Source organism: Taudactylus pleione, unplaced genomic scaffold, assembly GCF_031769625.1.
Source record: "Taudactylus pleione unplaced genomic scaffold, aTauple2 ptg002739l, whole genome shotgun sequence".
Classification (NCBI taxonomy): Eukaryota; Metazoa; Chordata; class Amphibia; order Anura; family Myobatrachidae; genus Taudactylus; species Taudactylus pleione.
The window spans coordinates 267,552-288,330 of record NW_028287115.1 but is presented as its reverse complement, the minus strand read 5'-3'; the positions used below and the strand labels follow the sequence as shown (position 1 = coordinate 288,330).

Genomic DNA, 20,779 nt, shown 5'->3' with positions numbered 1-20,779 from the left:
ATGGGAGGGTGGAGCCATGACCATTGGCTGCTGGTCCGCAAGCCGTGATTTGCTCACGTCCGGCGCCAAATTTAAACAGGTACTGCTGTTTAATGGGCACCGGTCCGTGAGCTGCAGTTAGCTCGCGGATGGCAAAAAGGCTGCCCGCCGCTGCTTTTTGACACACTGTTCCAATGCCAGCTATTGATGTGTCCCTCACTGCGCTGCAGTCCATCATAGGACTTTGTATGGTCATGCAGAATGGCTAACAGAACTAGGATACTGGAGCCTTAACAACTACGCAGGGTGAGAAACGCCCGTGAAAGTCACGACACACCTGCTTTGAGTTGCCACCACCCCCATTACCACCCACAAACAGTCTCCGATTGTCAATCCCCACTCCTCAGTGTGTCCCAGATGCATGCGCAGTAGAGAAAACATCAGCATTGTGACGGCATCTGAATCATTATGTTTGTACTTTTGTTATACTTGGTTTGTATAAAGTGATATGGCATGTGATATTATATTTTAAGGGTTTTTTTTCGCTGCTCTCTCCTTTATTTGTAACTATAATCTGTAACTTTTGTCTTTGTACCTAAACAAAAATGTCCTAAAAAAGGCTCAATCCAAAAGACAGCAGTAAAGAAAAAGAAATTATATTTTTCATTTATTTTATTGTCATTAGGGGTATATGAAATATAAGAGTGGTCATCTCTGGCTTGAGCTAGGTACACACTGTAACATTTTCCCAACAAGGCTAATGACTAGGCCAGTGGTTCCAAAACTGGGGTTCCTCGGGGCACTTGCAGGGGTGCCTCGGGTTGGTGGTCATATACCAAATTAAATGATTTTAGTCAGTGTGATAGGAAAAACCAGGGCTGGTGACTGCCAATCAAAAAACATGTGGACAAAAAGAAGAGCAGCCCTGTCACCCACCACATAACTGACCCTAAGGGTGACATATAAGTACAATTTACTTCATTTAATTTTTGCTGAATTGAATTTCTCAATAAGAAACTTTTGGCCTAGTGGTGCCATGGAAAAAATGCTGATACTCCAGGACGCTGTGATTAGAAAAAGTTTGGGCCTAGACCAACTCAGACTGTCCAAAACGATCCCGAAAACAGCTGATATACAACGTACACACCACCCAATAATTGTTTTATGCGTACACACTACACAATTATTGTCTCTGACAGATATAAACACGTTAGACAAAGAATGGCATAGTGTATACCCAGCTTTAGAGTAAATTACAAAGTGTCTTTCTTTTAGCTCCCGCACCTGTGGAACCACAGATCTGTCAGGCAAGCTGTGCCATTATGAAACTATCGTTTGATGAGGAATATCGCAGAGCAATGAATGAGTTGGGTAAGATATTTAAATGTCCTCTGTATTAACTAATCTTACCTTCACAGAGTATAGCCTTAATTTAATGCAAAGCAATTCCATGAATATGTATTACTAATGCTGCATACACACATAACGATGTTAGTAACAAACGATTTTAGTGAACGATTTTTGTTCAGTTTTTCCCTTGGAAAAATCGTTGATTACTAAATTAATGAATGATTTTCATGAACGATAAAGTATATTTTTAATCATGCACACAGTGAATGGACATCGTTCATTCTGTACAACATGAACAATTTTCTGAACGAAAATAGTTTGTTGGACAGTCAGAATGGACGATGAACTACAAACGTGAACGAGCATGAACGATTATCGTTCATCGTTCACCTTAAAAAGATGAACAATTTTATAAACGATTTAACGATAACGACGTTGTTATAGTTAACTCGTTCAAAAAATCGTTGTGTGTACGCACCTTAAAACATACAGCAGTATTACAATTAATATGCCACATACAAGACACCATATTTGCACCCATTGTCATACCTCCATGCAAAAACCATTATTACCATCTAACCCTGCAGCTACTGGCTCTGCTTATGAAGTCTGTGTGTCTCATGTTGTCCATAGGTGGTCTACAGGCAATTGCAGAGCTGTTAGAGGTAGACTACCACATGCATGGAATGACCAGCGATCCTCTCAGCTTGGCCCTGAGACGCTATGCAGGAATGACACTCACTAATCTTACTTTTGGGGATGTTGTGAACAAGGTGAGAGGAAACTCATATCTTAGCATGAATAGGGCAATGTGTTCTCTATCAGAGGTATCACAGGAAGGATCTCCCAGACCAAACAGATTGAATTCAGGGCCTGATTCAGAGCCGCTCGCTCTGACAGAGTGCTTGCCCTGAATCAGGGCCTGCCTTTTTTTTTTGGCACGGCCTCTTGGCCGCTCGCATAGCTGTGGGTGACCACCCACAGCTATTGCGAGCGGCCATGATGATGATGGTCAAGACCATCGGGCTTGCGACGAGACCCTTGTTTTAGGGTCTCGTGGCCGCAAGCCCCAGAGAGATTTCGGCTCTAACAGAGCCGGAATCTCTCCACTGACATCACTCGTGATGTCAGTGGGGCCGCCCCCACCCCGCCCACCAAAGGGGGCGAGCTGTCACTCAACATCGACAGCTCGCCCCCTTTGGTGCGAGACCCGGAGCTACGGAATGCCCGTCGCTAGCCGGGTCTCGCGCATGCGCTGTGGGCCACCATCGACCCGGTTGCGACCGGGTCTGAATCAGGCCCTCAGTTCCTACAAAGCAGAAACTGCATCACACTCACTGCAAGTAACACTCATTGTGTCATTACCCCCTCTCCTCCATATTTACAGAAGTGCCAGCATCTGATGATGATATGAATGTATCATGTCCATGTCCATCTTGTGACATGAGCACTGTCTGCCCCCTCTGGGGCGAAGGAGATTCCTCTCCCTAGTTTGAGAGTCTCCTGGATATCCTAGGAGGGTAGGCAACTATGTGTTACTCTATGTTTTCCACACCCAACATAGAAGCAGGAAACAAAGATATGAAACTTTGTAAAGTAGATAGTTTGTGCTCAGAGGCCACCTCAGTGCTTTAAATTGGGGATATTTTACTGTCTTTATTTAAAAGGTGTCTAACATCCTGAAAAACTTATTATATTGCATTTATTTTCAGTATCGGACTAGGGCATGGAGGGCCCACTGGGAAAATGCAGTGGTAGGGGCCCATGCTTAAGGGGTGTGGTCATCCACCAGAGGTTGTGGTCAGCCACCACAGACACTTGACTAACCCTTAAGCAAATCTTGGTGTACAGTAGTTTCTATAGAGATGAACCAATCCCCCATGCTGATCAGTGGTTCTGCTCCTCCATGTAACTGACCGTCTTATAGAGTAACAATCTATAATTTGAGGTCTGGAACCTGATATCTATAAGAGGAGTGTGGGGCAAACCTGGGGATTTCCCCTGTACCCCTGTGGGCCTTTCCGACCCTGCTTATTTTACATTATAAATCTATGCTATAGCCCATGGCAACCAATCAGATGTTGGCTTTCATTTTCTAAACTGTACTAGAAGAAACTGAGGTACCTTCTAATTGAGGTGTTTGACTACCCAGTTGGGCATATTGCTCCCTATTACATACCTCCCGGCTGTCCTGCTTTGGGCATCTAGAACGTAAGGGGGAGAGCCTGGGGGCAGCCCAACATCTCCGGGAGTGCTGGGCACGCTCCCAGTGATGAAAACAGGAAGGGGGGCATTTGCCATGAAGGCACACTCTTTTTTGGCTCTGCGTCTTGCATCCCTATTTTAGAATCCCATATTTTGGAAGGTATGCTGTTATTGATAGCAGAAAGACAGAAGACTGTATTGACATGTTATGGGTCACATGTCTAATAGCTCTGAAAGCTTTTCATGTGTTTCAACAATAATATTTATGTGACTATTGATGGATAAGATACATAGGGCTCTATTTACTACAATCTGCATTTAGAATGCAGATTGTAGTGTGATATTACCCACTGAATTCGCATTGCAAATTCAGGCAATATCACAGGGATTTACTAAAAATCCCTTGCAGGGAACAGAGCTTGCGATAAAGCTCTGTCCCTGTGAATCCCCTCCGCACACTTATCATGGTATTTTTCGAAAAAAAAAAAACACCGTGATAAGTGCCCGCTCATGCGCCGACCGGCTGCCACTAAGCCCTGCCCCCCGCGATTGCTACCCCCCCCACCCCTTAACTACTTACCTCCTGTGATCGGGGCCCCGGTGATGTCCTCCGTGGCTCCGGTCAGCTGATCTCCCATCCTGCACTGGGACCCGGTCAGCTGACTGGGTCCCAGTGCAGGATGGGAGACCAGCTGACCGGAGGCAGGACATCAACGGAACCCCGATCTCCGATCCATGGACAGGTAAGTTTTTTGTTTTTTTTTGGCAGTCATCAGCTTGTGGTCTGTTTAGACCACACAGCTGATCACTGGGGCCAGCTCCGGGCTCTGCTCTGCCTGTTAGAGTGGAGCGGGAGTCCGGTAACCCTGGATAACTCCACCTCCAAGTGGCGTTATCACAGGGCTTCCCCCGGTATTTTTTCACAATTTATTTTTAGTAACTTGCAGACAGATCACATTTCCCATTACAATTATGGGAAATGCGATCTGATTACTAAAAAAATATGTGATAATTAGGGCTTGGAGTAGAATTTTACGAATTCTACTCCAATTGCCCTTTAGTAACTTTAGGTGAAACTAAAATAATGTGAAAAGGGTGTGAAAACACCCTTTTTCACTTTATTTTAGTAAAAATAATGATAATAAATAGAGCCCATTGAAAAAAAAATTAATACAACACAGCAGTTTCTAGGTGTTCCCAATGAAGCAGGAGTCCTAAAACCTAGGACGGCCTCATGCAGCTGGTGGGCAAGTTGAGCAGCATGGAATTTTTTTTTTCATTATTATAGATATTTCATTTATATGAAAATAATTAAACAGACAGGTACAACTGAATGCCATTAAAGTCAACAATACACAGAGATCACATTCGGGGAGGTTTAAGAGCGAAGGGGCCCATGTGCAGTCTCTATGTGGGCTCCCTCCTGTCTTGTAGCACAGGTGCGAGTAGACTCTGGTACTAAGCCAGAGGCAACTGCACATGCGTATCTCTCCGGGAGCATGTTCCCAGTAATTTCTATACAGTGCATGCGCAAATGTATGCAAAACGGGGGCCGTGCCTTTTTATCGATGAATTCTGCATCAACAGACTCCGGAGAGATGAGTATAATGTATGGCTGCACCTATTATAGATGTATCACCTTACCATATAAATTTAAGTCAGGCCTTATGAATATTAGACAGACAGGGCCTCAGTGATGTCACTCTTCCCTAACATTATGATAGGCTGTATACTGCTTTCATCCACATGGTTGATTCAATTGGAAGACATTTATGAGGCGCACTCGATGCACAGTGCTAAATTGTCTTGTCTACGCTTCGGTCTTGGGAGATGCCTGCACAAAGTAGAAGGGCGCATAGCTATGTGCAATCATTGAAAGATCTGAAGAGCAGCATAGTACTAGATTGTAAACCCGGAGGAAACCCACAAAAACAAAGGGAGAACATACACTCTCCACTGATATAGCCCTTGCTGAGGTGAACTCATGACCCCAGTGCTGTGAGGTAGCAATGTTAACTACTATGCCACTATGTTTCCCATAAATCTGCTTCTCTGCCGAAGTTGTCTCATTATTAGACATATGAAGACACCCACCAATGCAGTTTATGCAGAAATTAACTCTTTTTGCAGGGTGGAAATTACCGTACACCCCTGTTGCACAGCTAAAAATCCCATAGCAAGTGACCCCCTCCCCCTTTGTATCAATGTAATATGCTAAAGGTGCATACACACTAGAAGATATGCTCCCTGAGCGATATCGTCTAGTGTGTCCCCGGCAGGCTGTGCTCAATGTCGTTCATGACATTGAGCACAGCCGCTGAACGATATCATTAGCGATATCGTTCAGCGCCGGGCTCTCTCACCCATTCCCTGACATGCAGCAACCTGACGAGGTCGTCAGGTTGGCCTGCATGTCAGCCCGATGAACGAGGATGACGAACGACCCGCGGGAACGCGTGTCGTCGTCATCGTTCATCTTTTTTGTGTTAAACATGGACGATAAAGTGGACGACTGAACGATAACGATATCGTTATCGTTCAGTCGTCCACTTTAATCGCCCAGTGTGTACGCACCATTACTCCACAAATTGAAATTCTGTGTCTTTAGCCTAAGTGCCACAAAACTCAGCACTTTGCATCAGTCAATGATAGGTGATAGGAGAACATTCTTTGTAAACTTCTGTTCCTCTGCAAGCGTTACCTTACTCCATAAACCTATGCACTTTGACAAAAAATAACCATAACGCATCGGTGATATCCAACATGTTGACTTGCTGATCACGATCAAAACAGGATTGTGATTACTTAGCATGCGGATGTTCACCGATGCCCCGACAGATCGGCAATCATCGATGACCGCTGATCGGCATTACCAACCTGTGGATCGGTGTGTCCAATCTGGTCAGGGAATTTGGCAAATCTGTCATTAGATGTTTGGGCCCCTTAACTTTGCAACTTGTCAAAACCATGTTGCATTGTTGGTGGGGCAGATTTAAAATGTGCAGCAAGATTAAGGGGTCTAGTTACTAAGCAGTGTTATGAGACAGAGTATAAAAGTGATAATGTGCCAGCCAGTCCGCTCTCAACTGTCATCTCACAGGCTGTGTTTGAAAAATGACAGTTGGGAGCTGATTGGCTGGCACCTTATCACTTTCTTATCACTTTTCACTCCGTCTCATAACACTGCTTAGTAACTAGACCCCTTAGAGTTGGGAGCGACGTGTGAAAATAAAGCTGTCCAACATTTGTGGACTACGTGCAAAAATAGCCATTATTTACCCTGCATGCAAATAAATATATAATCTACTAAATAAATTCACTACTATACAATTATAGAATATATTACAACATGTTTTATCCAAATGCAATTATTTTTTTTGTTGCTTTACTCCCAACTCTGAATCAGCTCCATAAGTGCTCAAAGCATTGAATCTATATTTTAATTCTACATCATGCACAGAATGTTTGCTACAGAATGCAAGATAAGTATTAGAAGTGTTTTTGTATACATCAAAACATTTAGCTTTTACTTGATCTATAAGATGTCATCCTTATGTGACTAATAGTTGTTGTTTTTGCTTTTTTTTCATATTTACTTACCCTGCATTTCGTACCAAACATTCAGTGTATAATGATACTAAGGGGCAGATTCAATTACCCGCTGTGTTTAACATCCAGGGTGGGGTGCATCAAGCATCGCATTTTGCATGCAATGCATCCCGCCACTCATCGCATGCATGTTGGCGTTCGTAAAGGCAGTATGCATGAGTAAAATCGCAAAGGACAAGTCTCCCGATAAGAGCTGTACTTTGCGATGGAAGGACTTCCGGGTTTATGACCCAGAAGATCCTCTGCGCATGTGTCGTATAACACGCATGACGTGGGGGATTCGATTGGATCCCTCTCACAGCACACTGTGGTAAGAAGCCTATAGGCTTCATTGGGCAATGCTTTTTTTTATTGGTAAAGCTTTGCTTTCTGAAGCTGGTGCATATGAGAAATGCGGTCAAACCCCCGAATGGAGTTTGACTGCATAATTGATGATAGTGCATACCGCCCTCAGAGCAATTCAATTATTAGTCAGTTTCCCCATGTCGTAAACCCAAGAGTAGCGCATGTTAACCCATAGATTCCACCTTAAGTGCCCACGAGGGTGTACTTAATGCAGATTTTTTTCCTTGCAGGGCCTGAAGCTGTGAGGAAAAATCTGCGTTAAGTGCACCCTTTGAATAGCGCATGGCTGATCCCAAAGAGAGCTGAATATGCCCTCAAAAGCAGGTGTTGTTTGTAGTGTAGTGTACTTTTTCACCCTGTTATTTGAAGCATGGTTTAATACACATTCCAGCCTACGTTTGGTATATTCCAAAATAAAAATCCTATTCAAAACAAGACCCTAAAGGCAGTTTTGAGCTGATGAAAAGTCCTTTCATGTCCTCTATAATAGCTCTCTGCAACATCAGTATTTTTTCAGGTTGCTAGAGGTAAACCAGACAGCAACAACTGCGGCATGTACTTGGTGTCACTTGGTTTAAACTCATGGAAAAAATAGCTATTTGTCCAAAGATTTAAGCTAATTAAAGTCTGTGTCATTACACAGCGTTAGGAACGGTTATGTGTATGATTGCCTAAGGCAACATGAAAAACACACTGAAGATGTGGTAAGTCATTAAAGTCTCATAGAACTATGGACCTCATTCAGAGTCGGTCGTTGCGGCCGCACGGTCGTACGCCACCGATGTTCGCTATACTGCGCATGCGTAAAGTTCACAATGCGCGTGCGCAAACTAGCCGCTACGATCAGAAATTTCTCTCTCCTTGAATAAAGCCAGGTCGGTAGTTTGAGTGACAGATGGAGGCATTTGTGGGTGGTAACAGGGGAAGGTGCTTGAAAACGGGGGAGTGGAGATCTGAACGCAGGCGTGCCTGATTATGTGAACGGCGTTTTATGGGAGTGCATACGGATTATGGGAGTGCATAATTAACAAAGTAGCGTCATGGCACATGTGACCTGGGAGGTTTTTACACTGACATGATCGTAGAGCTTAAGAGAGGGTATGGTCAACCTTAAACTCTACGACCAGTTCCGATGGTCTCGATTAATCCTTATATGCCCGGAGATGACGTGCAATGCGTACGAGAAGGGGGCGTATTTTTTTGTGTTCCGACCGCTCCCTCCCCTTGGTCGGCCAACTACCGATCCGAACTTAGGGACGCAACTTGCGAGGGAATCATTTGCTTATCCGGCCCCTTTTTCCGTACGACCGTGCGGCCGTTTCGACCGACTCTGAATGAGGTCCTATATCTCACCCAATGTAATTGTAGTTCTGTAGCAGCAGATATTGGTTAACGCTAAGGGGGAACTTTTTATACAGTAATATTTGCTAAGAGACAAACACATACATATGATCAGGGCTACATCAGAAATTGTGGGGCCTGGTACTGATCATATAGGCAGGGACCCCCTGGGGGGGGAGCACTGGGCAGGGAAGGTTGGAGTAGGGGGGAGGCACAGGGAAGGGAAGGCTGGCTGGAGTATGGGGGAGGCACAGGGAAGGGAAGGCTGGCTGGAGTAGGGGGGCGGCACAGGGCAGGGAAGACTGGACTAGGTTGAGGAACACAGGGCAGGGACTATATATTTACTGCAGATATGCACTGGCAGTCAGCTAGTAACAGCATCAGCGGCATTTCAGGAGTGAGCCCTCTAGTCTGAAGGTGTGGGAGAGGGCTAGATTATGTACTATATACATATCTCCCAATGTGTGGCAGTTTGGCGGGACAGGTCGGGTCCGAATGGGGGTAAGCAGACCGCTGAACACGAAGAGATAGCCGAGCCACGGCGGCAATGATTGGCACCGGGCGCAAACCAATCACAGCTGGTGGACCGACAGCCAATCAGGAGCGGCCACTCCCGATTTGCTGCCGGTCCGCAAGCTGTTATTGGCTCGTGGTCGGTGCCAGATTCGAAGTGCCACCAGTGGCGCAGTTTCTCCCTGGCTGCGGCGCATATCTGCAGTTATGCATTGCTGCCACCCGGGCAGTCCCACCCCCCTGATGGTGGCCCAACATATGTTATTTAAGATTCAAAAATTGTTTTAGATTATTTATAAATTCTGTAATGCTATATCTGCAGCAGGGTTCAGAGTGGTATGCGGACATTAATGACATTATCTTTTGTGTAATGTGTATTAAAGGCTGTTCCATTCATCACATATTATCATTTCACACAGGCCACACTGTGCTCACGACGTGACTGCATGCAGGCGATAGTGGCCCATTTGGCCTCTGAAAGCGAAGAACTTCAGCAGGTTAGTTGTTGTACCTGATTTGTAATGTTTCTGTTACACCAAAGTTCAAAGAACAACATGAATTCTGCTTACTGCAGGTGGCATCAAGCATCTTACGGAATCTGTCCTGGCGAGCAGATATCAACAGCAAGAAGATACTGCGTGAAGTGGGCAGTGTTATCAGTTTAATGCAGTGTGCACTGCGAGCTAATAAGGTAAGGGTTAAAAGCCTGAAGTATAGCAGGCTCACATAAGAGGAATTAAGGACATTTTCAGTGTCCTCAGTAGGCAGTCATTTGTGCAGAGTGCTGCCACCTGGAACAGGGTGTATAACAATAATATGAGTCTGTAATAAATTAATATAGGAAAACTCAGTATATAGGGGCTGATTCAGTTGGGTGCAATGCTGAACGCAAATTCCAGATTATCGGGAATCTGCACATGCACGGGACCTATTCTGCGAGTGTGCAGAATGGGTACAGCGTAATCACAGGCAGCCCCTTCTGTGCCTCTGCCTGATTGACAGGCAGAGGCATTTAAGGGACGATGCGGGGTCGGCTGGCATGCCTGGAAACGGGGTTGTGTCCACCACGTTTTCCAGGAGTGGCAAGGCCAGGGACTGCGTCGCTGATGCAGTTTCCTGGCCTCGTAAGCCGGCCATTACTCAGCTGGCTGGCGGACCAGCGCCGTCCACCATCACGACCATCGATGGTCGCGATGGTGATCCCAGCCTGAGACCTCGGTCGCTGTGCTGAGATCGCAAATGCAGCAGGGGGTGTCATACACTTCCTGCTGCATTTGCATATTAGCAAGGACGGAACTGCCTGTGTGCAGCTTTGCAATTCCGTCCGATGCTGAATCAGCCCCATAGACAAGAATAAAATATTGTGGATATGCTGAATAATTTCTATATAATATGTGGCACAGAAAATTACAGATTTGTTTTACTGTAGGAGTCGACACTGAAAAGTGTGCTGAGCGCCTTGTGGAATTTGTCAGCCCATAGCACTGAGAACAAGGTGTCTGTCTGTTCAGTTGAGGGGTCCTTAGGTTTTTTGGTGAGCACCCTCACTTACAAGTGTCAGAGCAACTCGTTGTCCATCATAGAGAGTGGAGGAGGCATTCTGAGGAACGTGTCCAGTCTAATTGCCACCCATGATGACTACAGGTAAGAAGGAGTTATCTGTTCATTACTCACTCTCCCTCATTGTTCGCGCTCTATACATCTTTCATCATTATATTCTCTGTTAGAATGTCTTACTTTGGTATAAAAGGTTCCCTAGGAATTCTAATTATGTGGGCCCACTGCTATGTCTGTGAAATTATAACTATAGAAAGATATACAATATATATGTTTTGAAGAAAGACTAAATTGATTGTCTACTCTTATGTGATCAATGAGACATACCATTTGAAACTGTGACATTAAGGAACATATGAGTGTGAGTCAAAAATTAACCGCACTCTGGCTGTAGAATTAATTTTAATCAACTTTCAAAAAAGTCAAATTATTATCCGACATAATCTCCCTGCTTTTCCATACACTTTGCCCATCTGTCAACAAGCTTTTGTATTACCGCATTAAAAAATGTTTTAGGCTGAGCTGCGAGCCACAAATGCACCACTGTCTTCACCTCTTCATCAGACGTGAATCTTTGTCCTCTTAGGGCTAATGATTTGCAACATAATCCACTGTCACTCGTCTATCCAACAGAATCAGTTCACGTGCACGCTCAACGCTCTCATCAGTTGTGGATGTGGACGGGCATCCGGCTCCTTCTTCATTGTTTACACTTTGCAACCTTCTTTGAACTTCTCTATCCATTCATTTCATACACACTTCAATTCATGAAAAATTGAACATTAATACCTATACATTATTTCTAGATGATAAATAGGCTCCATACAAAACAGAATTTATTGTGTATCTTATTGATGAGGTTTAAACTGAAAATTAGATCAGCGTTTTTCAGGGTAACTTTCTTTCATCTATCCCAGGGCAAAAACCCAGCTTAGTCCCACTCATTCCATTCCACATACACATCTACCTAAACACATTTGTTCTTAAAGGGTATAGGGTGCCCCTCAGTGGTCACAATCACTTTTTAATTGGCCAATTAATTGTAATTGGCTTTAAAAAGCAACATTGTCAGACATCGCCATATGCCCCTCACATCTACCCACATGCCATCAGCCTCCCCACACACATGCCCCTTACATGACCATCAGACCCCCCCCCATATGCTCTTACATGCCATTGGACCTCCATTACGTCATCAGATTCCTCCATTCTGTATTGCAGCTGATCCAACCTATGATTGACCACTAATAAACTAGTCGCACACTACCTACCCCAAGTTACTAGAAATATACAGTGAGGTGTCAGGCAGTGTACCCATAGCCTGGGAATGGCAGAGCGCTGTGTGAGGAATAAAGTATGTGTCTGTGGGAGTGGAGACCCCCTGTGCTTACTTTCTCTCCATGGTCCCCCCTGATCTGCTGCTGTCACAGTCATTCACATACCAACTCCGCTACCAGACACTGTTGTGAAATTTGCTGCCCTCCATATGCAGTCATGTGTTGGGTCATTCAGCGTGACTAATGGATACCCCAGCTCCCCCACACACTTCCAGTGCTGGGGCTCATGCTCCACCAGCCCCCTAGTTTAGACACTGGTGTTTTCCATTCATTTTTAGAATACTGCTACCAAAGATTTCATTAAGAGTAATACATGGATCACGGAAAATGTGGACCCTCAATTCTTCTATATTTGCACAACTGATCCAAATTGTCCACTAACCACATTTCAAGGTGCACTCTCCCTTTACTGACTTCTGAACCCCGTCTGTAAAAACTACATAATGGAAAAAGCCGCAAAGTCACATTAAAGTCTAACCTTACTTACATTTTAAGGCTGCCATTTCATTGAGTTCAGGTTTTCAGTTTTTTTAAATACTGTTCGGTTTCTGTTTTATATTAAACTTGACAGTGAGAGGACCTTTGGTCTTATTATATGTGTTTCGTGTATATTTCAAGATTTTGATTACAGTACTTAAGTGTGCCTAGAAATGCTGTTGATCAATCTGGAGAACTCAAGTCAGCTCTTCTAAACAGAAAAGAACTACAGTTGGAAGTAGTTACATTTTCAGCCATTCTGACTGGAACATATCAAAAGTACTTAAAACAGCAAGCTAACTGATAGCTATAGTTACATATCAAAAGACAAGAAATTGCCATTTTTATAAGAACTTTTTCTTTTTCTTATTTTACAGGCAGATCCTGCGAGATCACAACTGTCTGCAGACTCTGCTGCAGCACCTTAAATCCCACAGTTTGACCATTGTGAGCAACGCATGTGGGACTCTGTGGAATCTGTCTGCTAGGTGTTCACAAGATCAGGAGCTACTGTGGGATTTGGGAGGTGTCAGTATGCTGCGCAACCTCATCCATTCCAAACATAAGATGATCGCCATGGGAAGTGCAGCTGCCTTGAGAAACTTGCTGGCACATAGACCACTAAAGTACAAGGATACAGCTGTCATATCACCAGGATCTTGTATGCCATCACTCTACATGAGAAAGCAGAAAGCACTGGAAGCTGAGCTTGACGCAAAGCACTTAGCTGAAACCTTTGACTCGATGGATAAACAAGGGCTTAAATCGCAGCCAGTCAAGGGCCCCTTACGGCACATAGAAAGCCTGGTGAAAGATTATGCCTCTGATTCTGGCTGCTTTGATGATGATGAAATTCCAAACACATCAATCAGTGCAGAGACAGGGAATTCATCTGTGCTTTCTATGTACTTAAACTCCTCCTTCACCCAGGGACAGAACATGCCAAGAACCGGGTCTTTAAGGAGGGGTCTAGAGTCGGAGAAAGCAGACAGCAATAAACTTGAGCTAAAGAAACCACAGGATGAGATTTCTTTTGGTGCTAACAAGCTGGCTACTTGTGCAGTAGCAAAAATAGAAAGACTGGTGGAAGACATTTCCACAATGCATACATCGTCTGATGACAGCTTCAGTCTCAGCTCAGAAGATCACTGCATTGACTGGCCATATGGCTCAGATGAGCTTCATGAAGCCAGAGCCCAGTCCTGTTCGCCTTGTAGACTTTCTGACAACAGTGGCATGGTGAGGAGAGATAACTTGAGCAGAGCTCAAGCACTTTTACGATTGAAAACAGCTTACACTAGCCTCTCTAATGATAGCTTGAACAGCGGAAGCACAAGTGATGGATACTGCCCAAAAGAACATATGAAACCGTGCAGCAGAGCTGCATTCATGGATTACAAGGAAGAGCTGCAAAGGTATCAGAAACGTCCTAGTCGTCTGGATCTAAAAAATGTGCTCGTCATCAAACCAGAGAGAGATGATCCTACTGAGGACCAGGTGAAACAAGGGCAGCTCAGAGAAGAACAGAATGAACTCCTTAATTCAAGGAAAAGAAACCTATCAATTCCCCAACTGAAGAGTATGGACATTATTGAACAGAAAGATGACTCCAGAAAGCTTTCAGCAGAGACTTTAGTGCATACCATTAAACTCTCTCCATCTTACAAGCACATATCTGGCATTGACAATTTACCAAATAGTGGGGCTGGATTTCCTGTAAATATTTTTCATCAGGCTCTTTCTAAGAAGAAAGCATGGATGATTCCACCACAGTCTTCTGACATGTTTTCAAAAGCTGTAGAAAAGGTCTCTGTTCACTCTTCCTCAACTGGAGAGCAGGAATCTATGCAAAAATATGCAGTTGAGGGAACCCCAATATGTTTTTCTAGATGTAGTTCTCTCTCCTCCCTTTCCTCTGGGGACAACCTACTAGATGGACAAAGTCATAGTGAAAATGACATAGACAGTGACTCTTCTTTGGAAATTCTCGAAGTGGAGGATGGTCACATTGATAGTAATACGGAAAAACAAGGGAGGCAAAAAATTATTCACAAAAATGATCTTTCCCCCAGTGTATCCCAGCCTATTGGTATTCCTCTAACGAAATCAGAGAAACATTTCCCCCGAGACATATCACCTTCTAGGAATGAAGATATGACTCCATCCAGCTCCTCAGAAAACTACATTCAGGAGACACCATTAGTGATGAGTCGCTGCAGTTCAGTCAGTTCCTTAGGGAGTTTTGAGAGTCCTTCCATTGCTAGTTCCATTCAAAGTGATCCCTGCAGTGAGATGATCAGTGGAACAATTAGTCCCAGTGAGCTGCCAGATAGTCCTGGACAGACCATGCCACCAAGCAGAAGCAAAACACCAAACTATGACCCCAGTAGCTACCTAGAAAAGGAGGCCAGTCAGTTTAACATCCAATGGGAAAACAATGTGAAAAAGTTCATGGAGATAACAGACTTCAAAGAGAGATTTCAGATTCCAAGAGATATGGACTCCATGATATACTTTACAGTGGAAAAACCCACTGAAAATTTCTCATGTGCATCTAGCCTGAGTGCTCTCCCCTTGCATGAACATTATATTCAAAAAGATGTTGAACTGAAACTTATTCCCCCCTTTCCTGAGAAAAACAGTTTGAACTTTGTAGCACATGAGAAATGTGTAGACAGTCGAGAGGAGAGACTCCTGGGAATTATGAAGAAATCTGAGATTGAGCTGGTTTCAGATGATGATATTGACATTCTGAAATAATGTATAAACTCAGCCATGCCCTCTAGGCTACGAAAAATGAAAACATCGGTGCTCTCCGGACATATTGTTAACTCCCAAACTAAAAAACCAGTCCAATTACCCGTGTACATGTTGGTTCCTGCTCATACAAAGCTGGCAGTAAACAAAACCTTCAGTTCCAAAAAAGACTTAGTTAATGATGACTCCTCTTTTACAGACTCTGCAGAGGGAACACCTGTGAACTTCTCTAGTGCTGCTTCTCTTAGTGATGAAACTCTCCAGCATCCTTTTAAAGAAGATCAAGACTTGAGAGAAAGGCCAAGGAGCCGTAAGGAAAAGAGAGAATATGGAGCCATGTTAGAGAGTCATCATCAGGCCGAAGGAAGAAGGCTTTTTAACTTAGGAAGTACAGAAGCTATAGAGGAAAATAAGAGCTATTTCTGTACAGATCCATCAAAAACCAATAATAAAGCAAATAGACCTACAAATGCAGCTTATACTTTGAAAACGCATCAAACAGCAGATGTAATCAGAGGCTTTGATGCACATCATAAAATTTCTTCAAACTGTATTGGGAGCACTAAAAGAGGAACCAGTTCTGTTAGTCAGCTAACAAGACATGATATAAAGCAGGGAGAAAATGTGCAAGGCAACTTTGCTTTCCCATCTTTTTGTCACACTACACCAACAGAGGAAGCAGTTTACTGCTTCTATGAAGATGATACTGATACAGTAAATTCAACAAAAGATTATTCTAAGAGAAAAATAGAACCATCAAAATCTCCACGAAAACACTGTCAGTCCTCTGGAGCAACAGACAGAGAGGCCAACAAACCCATATTTGGAAATAAATGCAGTCAGTCTACTGCTAAGTTTAGCAATTTGATAGAAGATGAACCAATACCTTGTTACTCTCTCAGCTCTTCCATGAGCTCTCTCAGTGACCTTGAGCCTGTGTGTACCCAGGGAAAGAAAGCTAGACACCCTAAACATTCCTCAAGGACACAAGGATGGGCATCAAGTAACCGTGTTGGATACAGAGAATCTTCAGGTAGCCATACATCAGATGAAGAGAAATGCACAAGTTCAGTAATGTCCAGAAGGAGACGACTATCCGCTCGCAAAAGAAAGCACAAGCTTAGGAATATGGAGAACAAAAATGAAACTAAGCGCATCACTACTGAGAAAACACAAGATGGAGAAGATATCTCTGATCTAGACAGTGTAGACTGGGAAGCTATCAAAGAAGGTGCTAATTCCATAGTCAACTGGATACACCAAGCTGCTGCCTCTATCTCCAGGGAGTCTTCAACTATTTCCAGAGCCCCTTCTTCTGACTCCCTCATGTCTAGCCCTTCTGTCTCAGCCCGACAGACTCTTTTTGGGCAGCACAAACAAAGCAAAGATAGATCTCTGTACTCTAAAATCCCAGGATCAAGTCAACTATCTAGTAGTAGTGAGGGTTCCAGGAGTAACAGAGGTGCAAAAGTGGTTAACCAAAGCCAAAATCCATCTTCTAATATCCCAATGGTCTTCCGTGGAAGGACCGTGATCTACATGCCAGCACAACAGAAAAAATCATCGACCAAGCAATCATACCAGAATAATACACCTCAGGAAGTCACAAAAGTCCCTAACTGTATGCGCTCTCGGAGCCTTCACCGGCTAGGGAAATCTTCAGATCTTGCAGTAGAGATGACCTTGCCCAAACGAAGTACTACACCCCCAGCTCGAATTAGTACTGTTCCTTCTTCTAGCTCCTCAAGAAATTCCACCCCATCACGCAAAGCACAATCCCCAGTGACTCCACCATCTCCAAAGTCGAAGGGGGTCAGGAATCCTCAGGTTCCTGGCAATAAGACTCAGAAGTCCCCAGTAAGAATTCCCTATATGAAAAAGCCAAGTACTCGTAGTCCACCTGGTCCTTCCCCATTGGCTTTTGAAACTTCCAATGTTAGTCCTCGACAGAGTCCTAGCAAAAGGCCCTCTGCCCAGAGCAGTCGTCTTAACCAAGTGCGAAACAGTGAATCTGAGAAATCTGGAATGTTGCGTCAGCTAACCTTCATCAAAGAATCTGCAGCAGGCATGAGACGTCAGCACTCTGACATAACTATATCAAACCGACAGCACAGGGCTTCTTCCCAAAACAATGCTGCTTTGCCTGCAGTATTCCTTTGTTCCTCTCGCTGTGAGGAACTGAAAGTGCACAAATCTCCTAAACCTAAAGTTCCCTCATCTCCAAACAGACCCCCACGAAGGACAAGTTCTGAAAGTCCATCCCGCCTACCAGTTCGAAACATGCCACCCCCACCTGAAGCTTTCAAAAGGTACTCCTCCTCTCCTCACATCAACCTTCCATGGTCACGTGTAGAGGGTAGGACAGGCCAGGGTACCTCAAAAACTGAAGCATCAAGAGTTCCAAGGATTGACACTGCTCCTGGCTCAACGAGAGCAACTTGGAGAAGGATACGAGATGAAGACATCCCTCACATTTTGAGAAGCACTTTGCCTGCCTGTGCTCTGCCCCTTTCTGAGGAACCCATTGAGCCACAAAGAAAAATGAGTGATGCTGTAGTTCAGACAGAAGAATTTAACATAACCAAGACAAACTCCAGCACCTCACCAACATTAGAAAGCAGAAACAGGCCTGGTATGGGATCTACAATAATGCCAGAAACAGGGAAAGTGCCCTTAGCAGTTGTAAACTTACCCACAAGCAGGCACAATTCCCCCAGTAGGGAAGCCAGAGTGACTCCATTTAACTATGTGCCAAGTCCCATCATGACAGTCACAGAGGATGCAGCAGGTAAGATAACTAGTGAGTGATTGGACAGACAAGCAGCAAGTTGTGTCCACACTCTCTGGGTGATAAAAGCCAGATTAATACGTCTGGATCAGATGTGCAGGAACTGGATGCCACTTTATTTTGCTTCCTTACTGCTGCCGACCCACAACATATGTGCACCTTCAAACAATGACATTGTACTACTTATAATGCCGTTCCCCAGTGCATTAAAGATGTTTTGTTGCAGATAACTTTTGGCACTTTATGGAAATTGAGAAGTCTGCACAGGCAATAAAACAACATCCAGATATATGTACACTATAGGTTGAATAGCTTAGCAATGAGGCTTTATTGCTAAAGGACAGTCTCTACTATCACATTTAATATTGCTCCAGAGCTCAACTGCCAATAGCGAAGACAAATACTAGACATTTGGGGGATTAAGATCAATTTTGCAGATCTCAATCAGAAGGTAGAATTCTGCAGCCTTGTTGAGATACTAATTTGTCTTGGACTTTTTCCCGATAACTACAATCAGACCTAACAGCAAATCTGAATATGCTTTAATTGAAGCCTTAATCAAGGTACAGGCTGCATGTTTTTACATATAGTAAACACTTATGTAGCATAGCCATTGCACAGCTTGAAAATAGAAAGAGGCAAAGAGCATTGCGGCAGTAAATATTCTTGCTCTGAGTCTGAAGAACAGCAGAGATTTAATGAGAAATGCTTCAGCAAATCTTTTTGTATTGCCAAAATTAATTATTCACAGTCAACATTGTCAAGGACAGCAACTGAGAACTTACGCTCCAAGAATACTGAACTTTGTATGTATGGAATATATTTTGCTCTTTCTTGCTCTTTTATGTCACGTAGATAGATATCCCATGTGCCAATCTTTAAAAAGTTCATTTATAACAGATATTCCAATTCTATATTTGACTAGTCAAGGCCAGAATGTGATGTCATGCCCTAGATACCCAGAATCATTCACGCTCATCTAGAAGGGAATACAGACAGAAGGAGTCAACAGCTTCCAATGTACAATCAATACTGAGGCTCTACTCATTCCACATAGGTTTTTCTTTAAAACCTATTAGGAAATCGAGGAGCATTTCAGTAGGCTAAAGCATTGGAGATGTACAGAGGGATGGTTGTTGAGACTTCATTTGTAACGCTAGCACAAAACAGGAGCTTTGCATCTCATTATCTACATTGCCAACTTTGTTTTAACTGTAGATGAAATGCCACTTGTTTATTCTATATATGAAATGTAAAAATAAATAATATTGCAATTTATGGAATTCCGTTTTGTGTCAGTTCTGTAACTGCTTTTTGTAGCAATCTTTGCCTATCTTATTATATATGGTACACTATAGGGCGTTTCACTCACTATTGGCACCAATGTTTTTCTTATAACTTTTAAAGTAATTGACGTAATCAGGATCGGCTCCAGGGATAATAGCGCCCTGTGCCGGCCGAGTTCTCTGCGTGGACCGAAATTGGGGGTGTGGCCTAATTACCATAGGCCTCCTTACGTGACGTTATCTGAGGGGCGTGCCTGCTTGGCACGCCTCCAAATAACGTCAGGCTGGGGGGAGCCTCACTAGCTGGGCTTCCCCCAGCCCTCTCACGGCACTGTATGGATTCCATGCACATGCGTGCAGCATCCATTCAGACTCCGGGGTCCCGGCACCGCCGCACAGCTGCGGGGTGGGGGTCCCTAACCCCCCGATTTGACCACCCACGGGCCCTTTCGGCCCACTGGTGGAACGGCGAGACAGTACTGTCCTGCTGAAATTGGCATGCTGGGGAAGATTGCGCCCTCTATGTGCGGTGCCCCTGTTCGACCGCTCAGGTTGAACACACCTAGAGCCGGCCATCGACGTAATTTAGTGAAATGTGACACAGACATACCTTGGCCTATGAGAAACATGAGGAAGTCATAGCAAGTGTTGCATGTTCTCCATTAGCATCCAGGCCAGCTGTTCATGCATGCGCAAAGTGAAAAGTGAAGGCCAGCTGTTCACCACCCTTGTCAGCAGCGCAGTCCAAAATTCAAATAGGGGAGCTACGCCAACTGCCAGCGAGGATGCCAGTGAGGAGGGCAGTTGGTGTGGCTCCCCTATTTGAATTTTGGACTGCGCTGCAGCCCCTCCTCTAGAGCCGCCACTGCTAGTCAGTACTGAGGTGTCACATTCATTGTGTCTGTGTATTACGACTCAGTTTTCCAGTACGTCAGCTGTGTACCAGTTCATAATGGCACGTAACACACAGACACAAGGTGGGTCTGTTTCAATTTCACTAAATTACGTCAATTACGGATGGGCGTAGCCACGGAGAGCATGCTGTGGCACAGGTTCTGGTGCGCTCTCCGGACCCTACTATCTGGCTTGCATATCCTGACCGCTCCCCCTGGACCCAAATCCGGTGTGCGGCTGGCGGAGTGTGAGGTGACTGCAGTGTGCGGCGCTGGGGAGGAAACGAGGGCTGACTTACCCGGCAGCAGGCTGATTGTAAAAGACGCGGCTGGCCTGATCAC

The 20,779-nt window shown here is 44.3% G+C and overlaps 1 protein-coding gene across 1 annotated transcript; it reads left to right on the top strand.

Moving 5' to 3' along the window:
- Positions 1 to 1,254: 1,254 nt before the first annotated feature.
- LOC148431172 (adenomatous polyposis coli protein 2-like) lies at positions 1,255 to 19,525 on the top strand (the record flags this gene model as incomplete). The annotated part of the gene is given in 6 exon segments (XM_088466256.1): positions 1,255 to 1,350; positions 1,963 to 2,102; positions 9,762 to 9,839; positions 9,917 to 10,033; positions 10,772 to 10,986; positions 13,091 to 19,525. Coding segments are annotated over 6 exon segments (5,834 nt in total), but the record flags the coding sequence as incomplete, so codon positions are not given.
- Between the last annotated feature and the right edge of the window lie 1,254 nt (positions 19,526 to 20,779).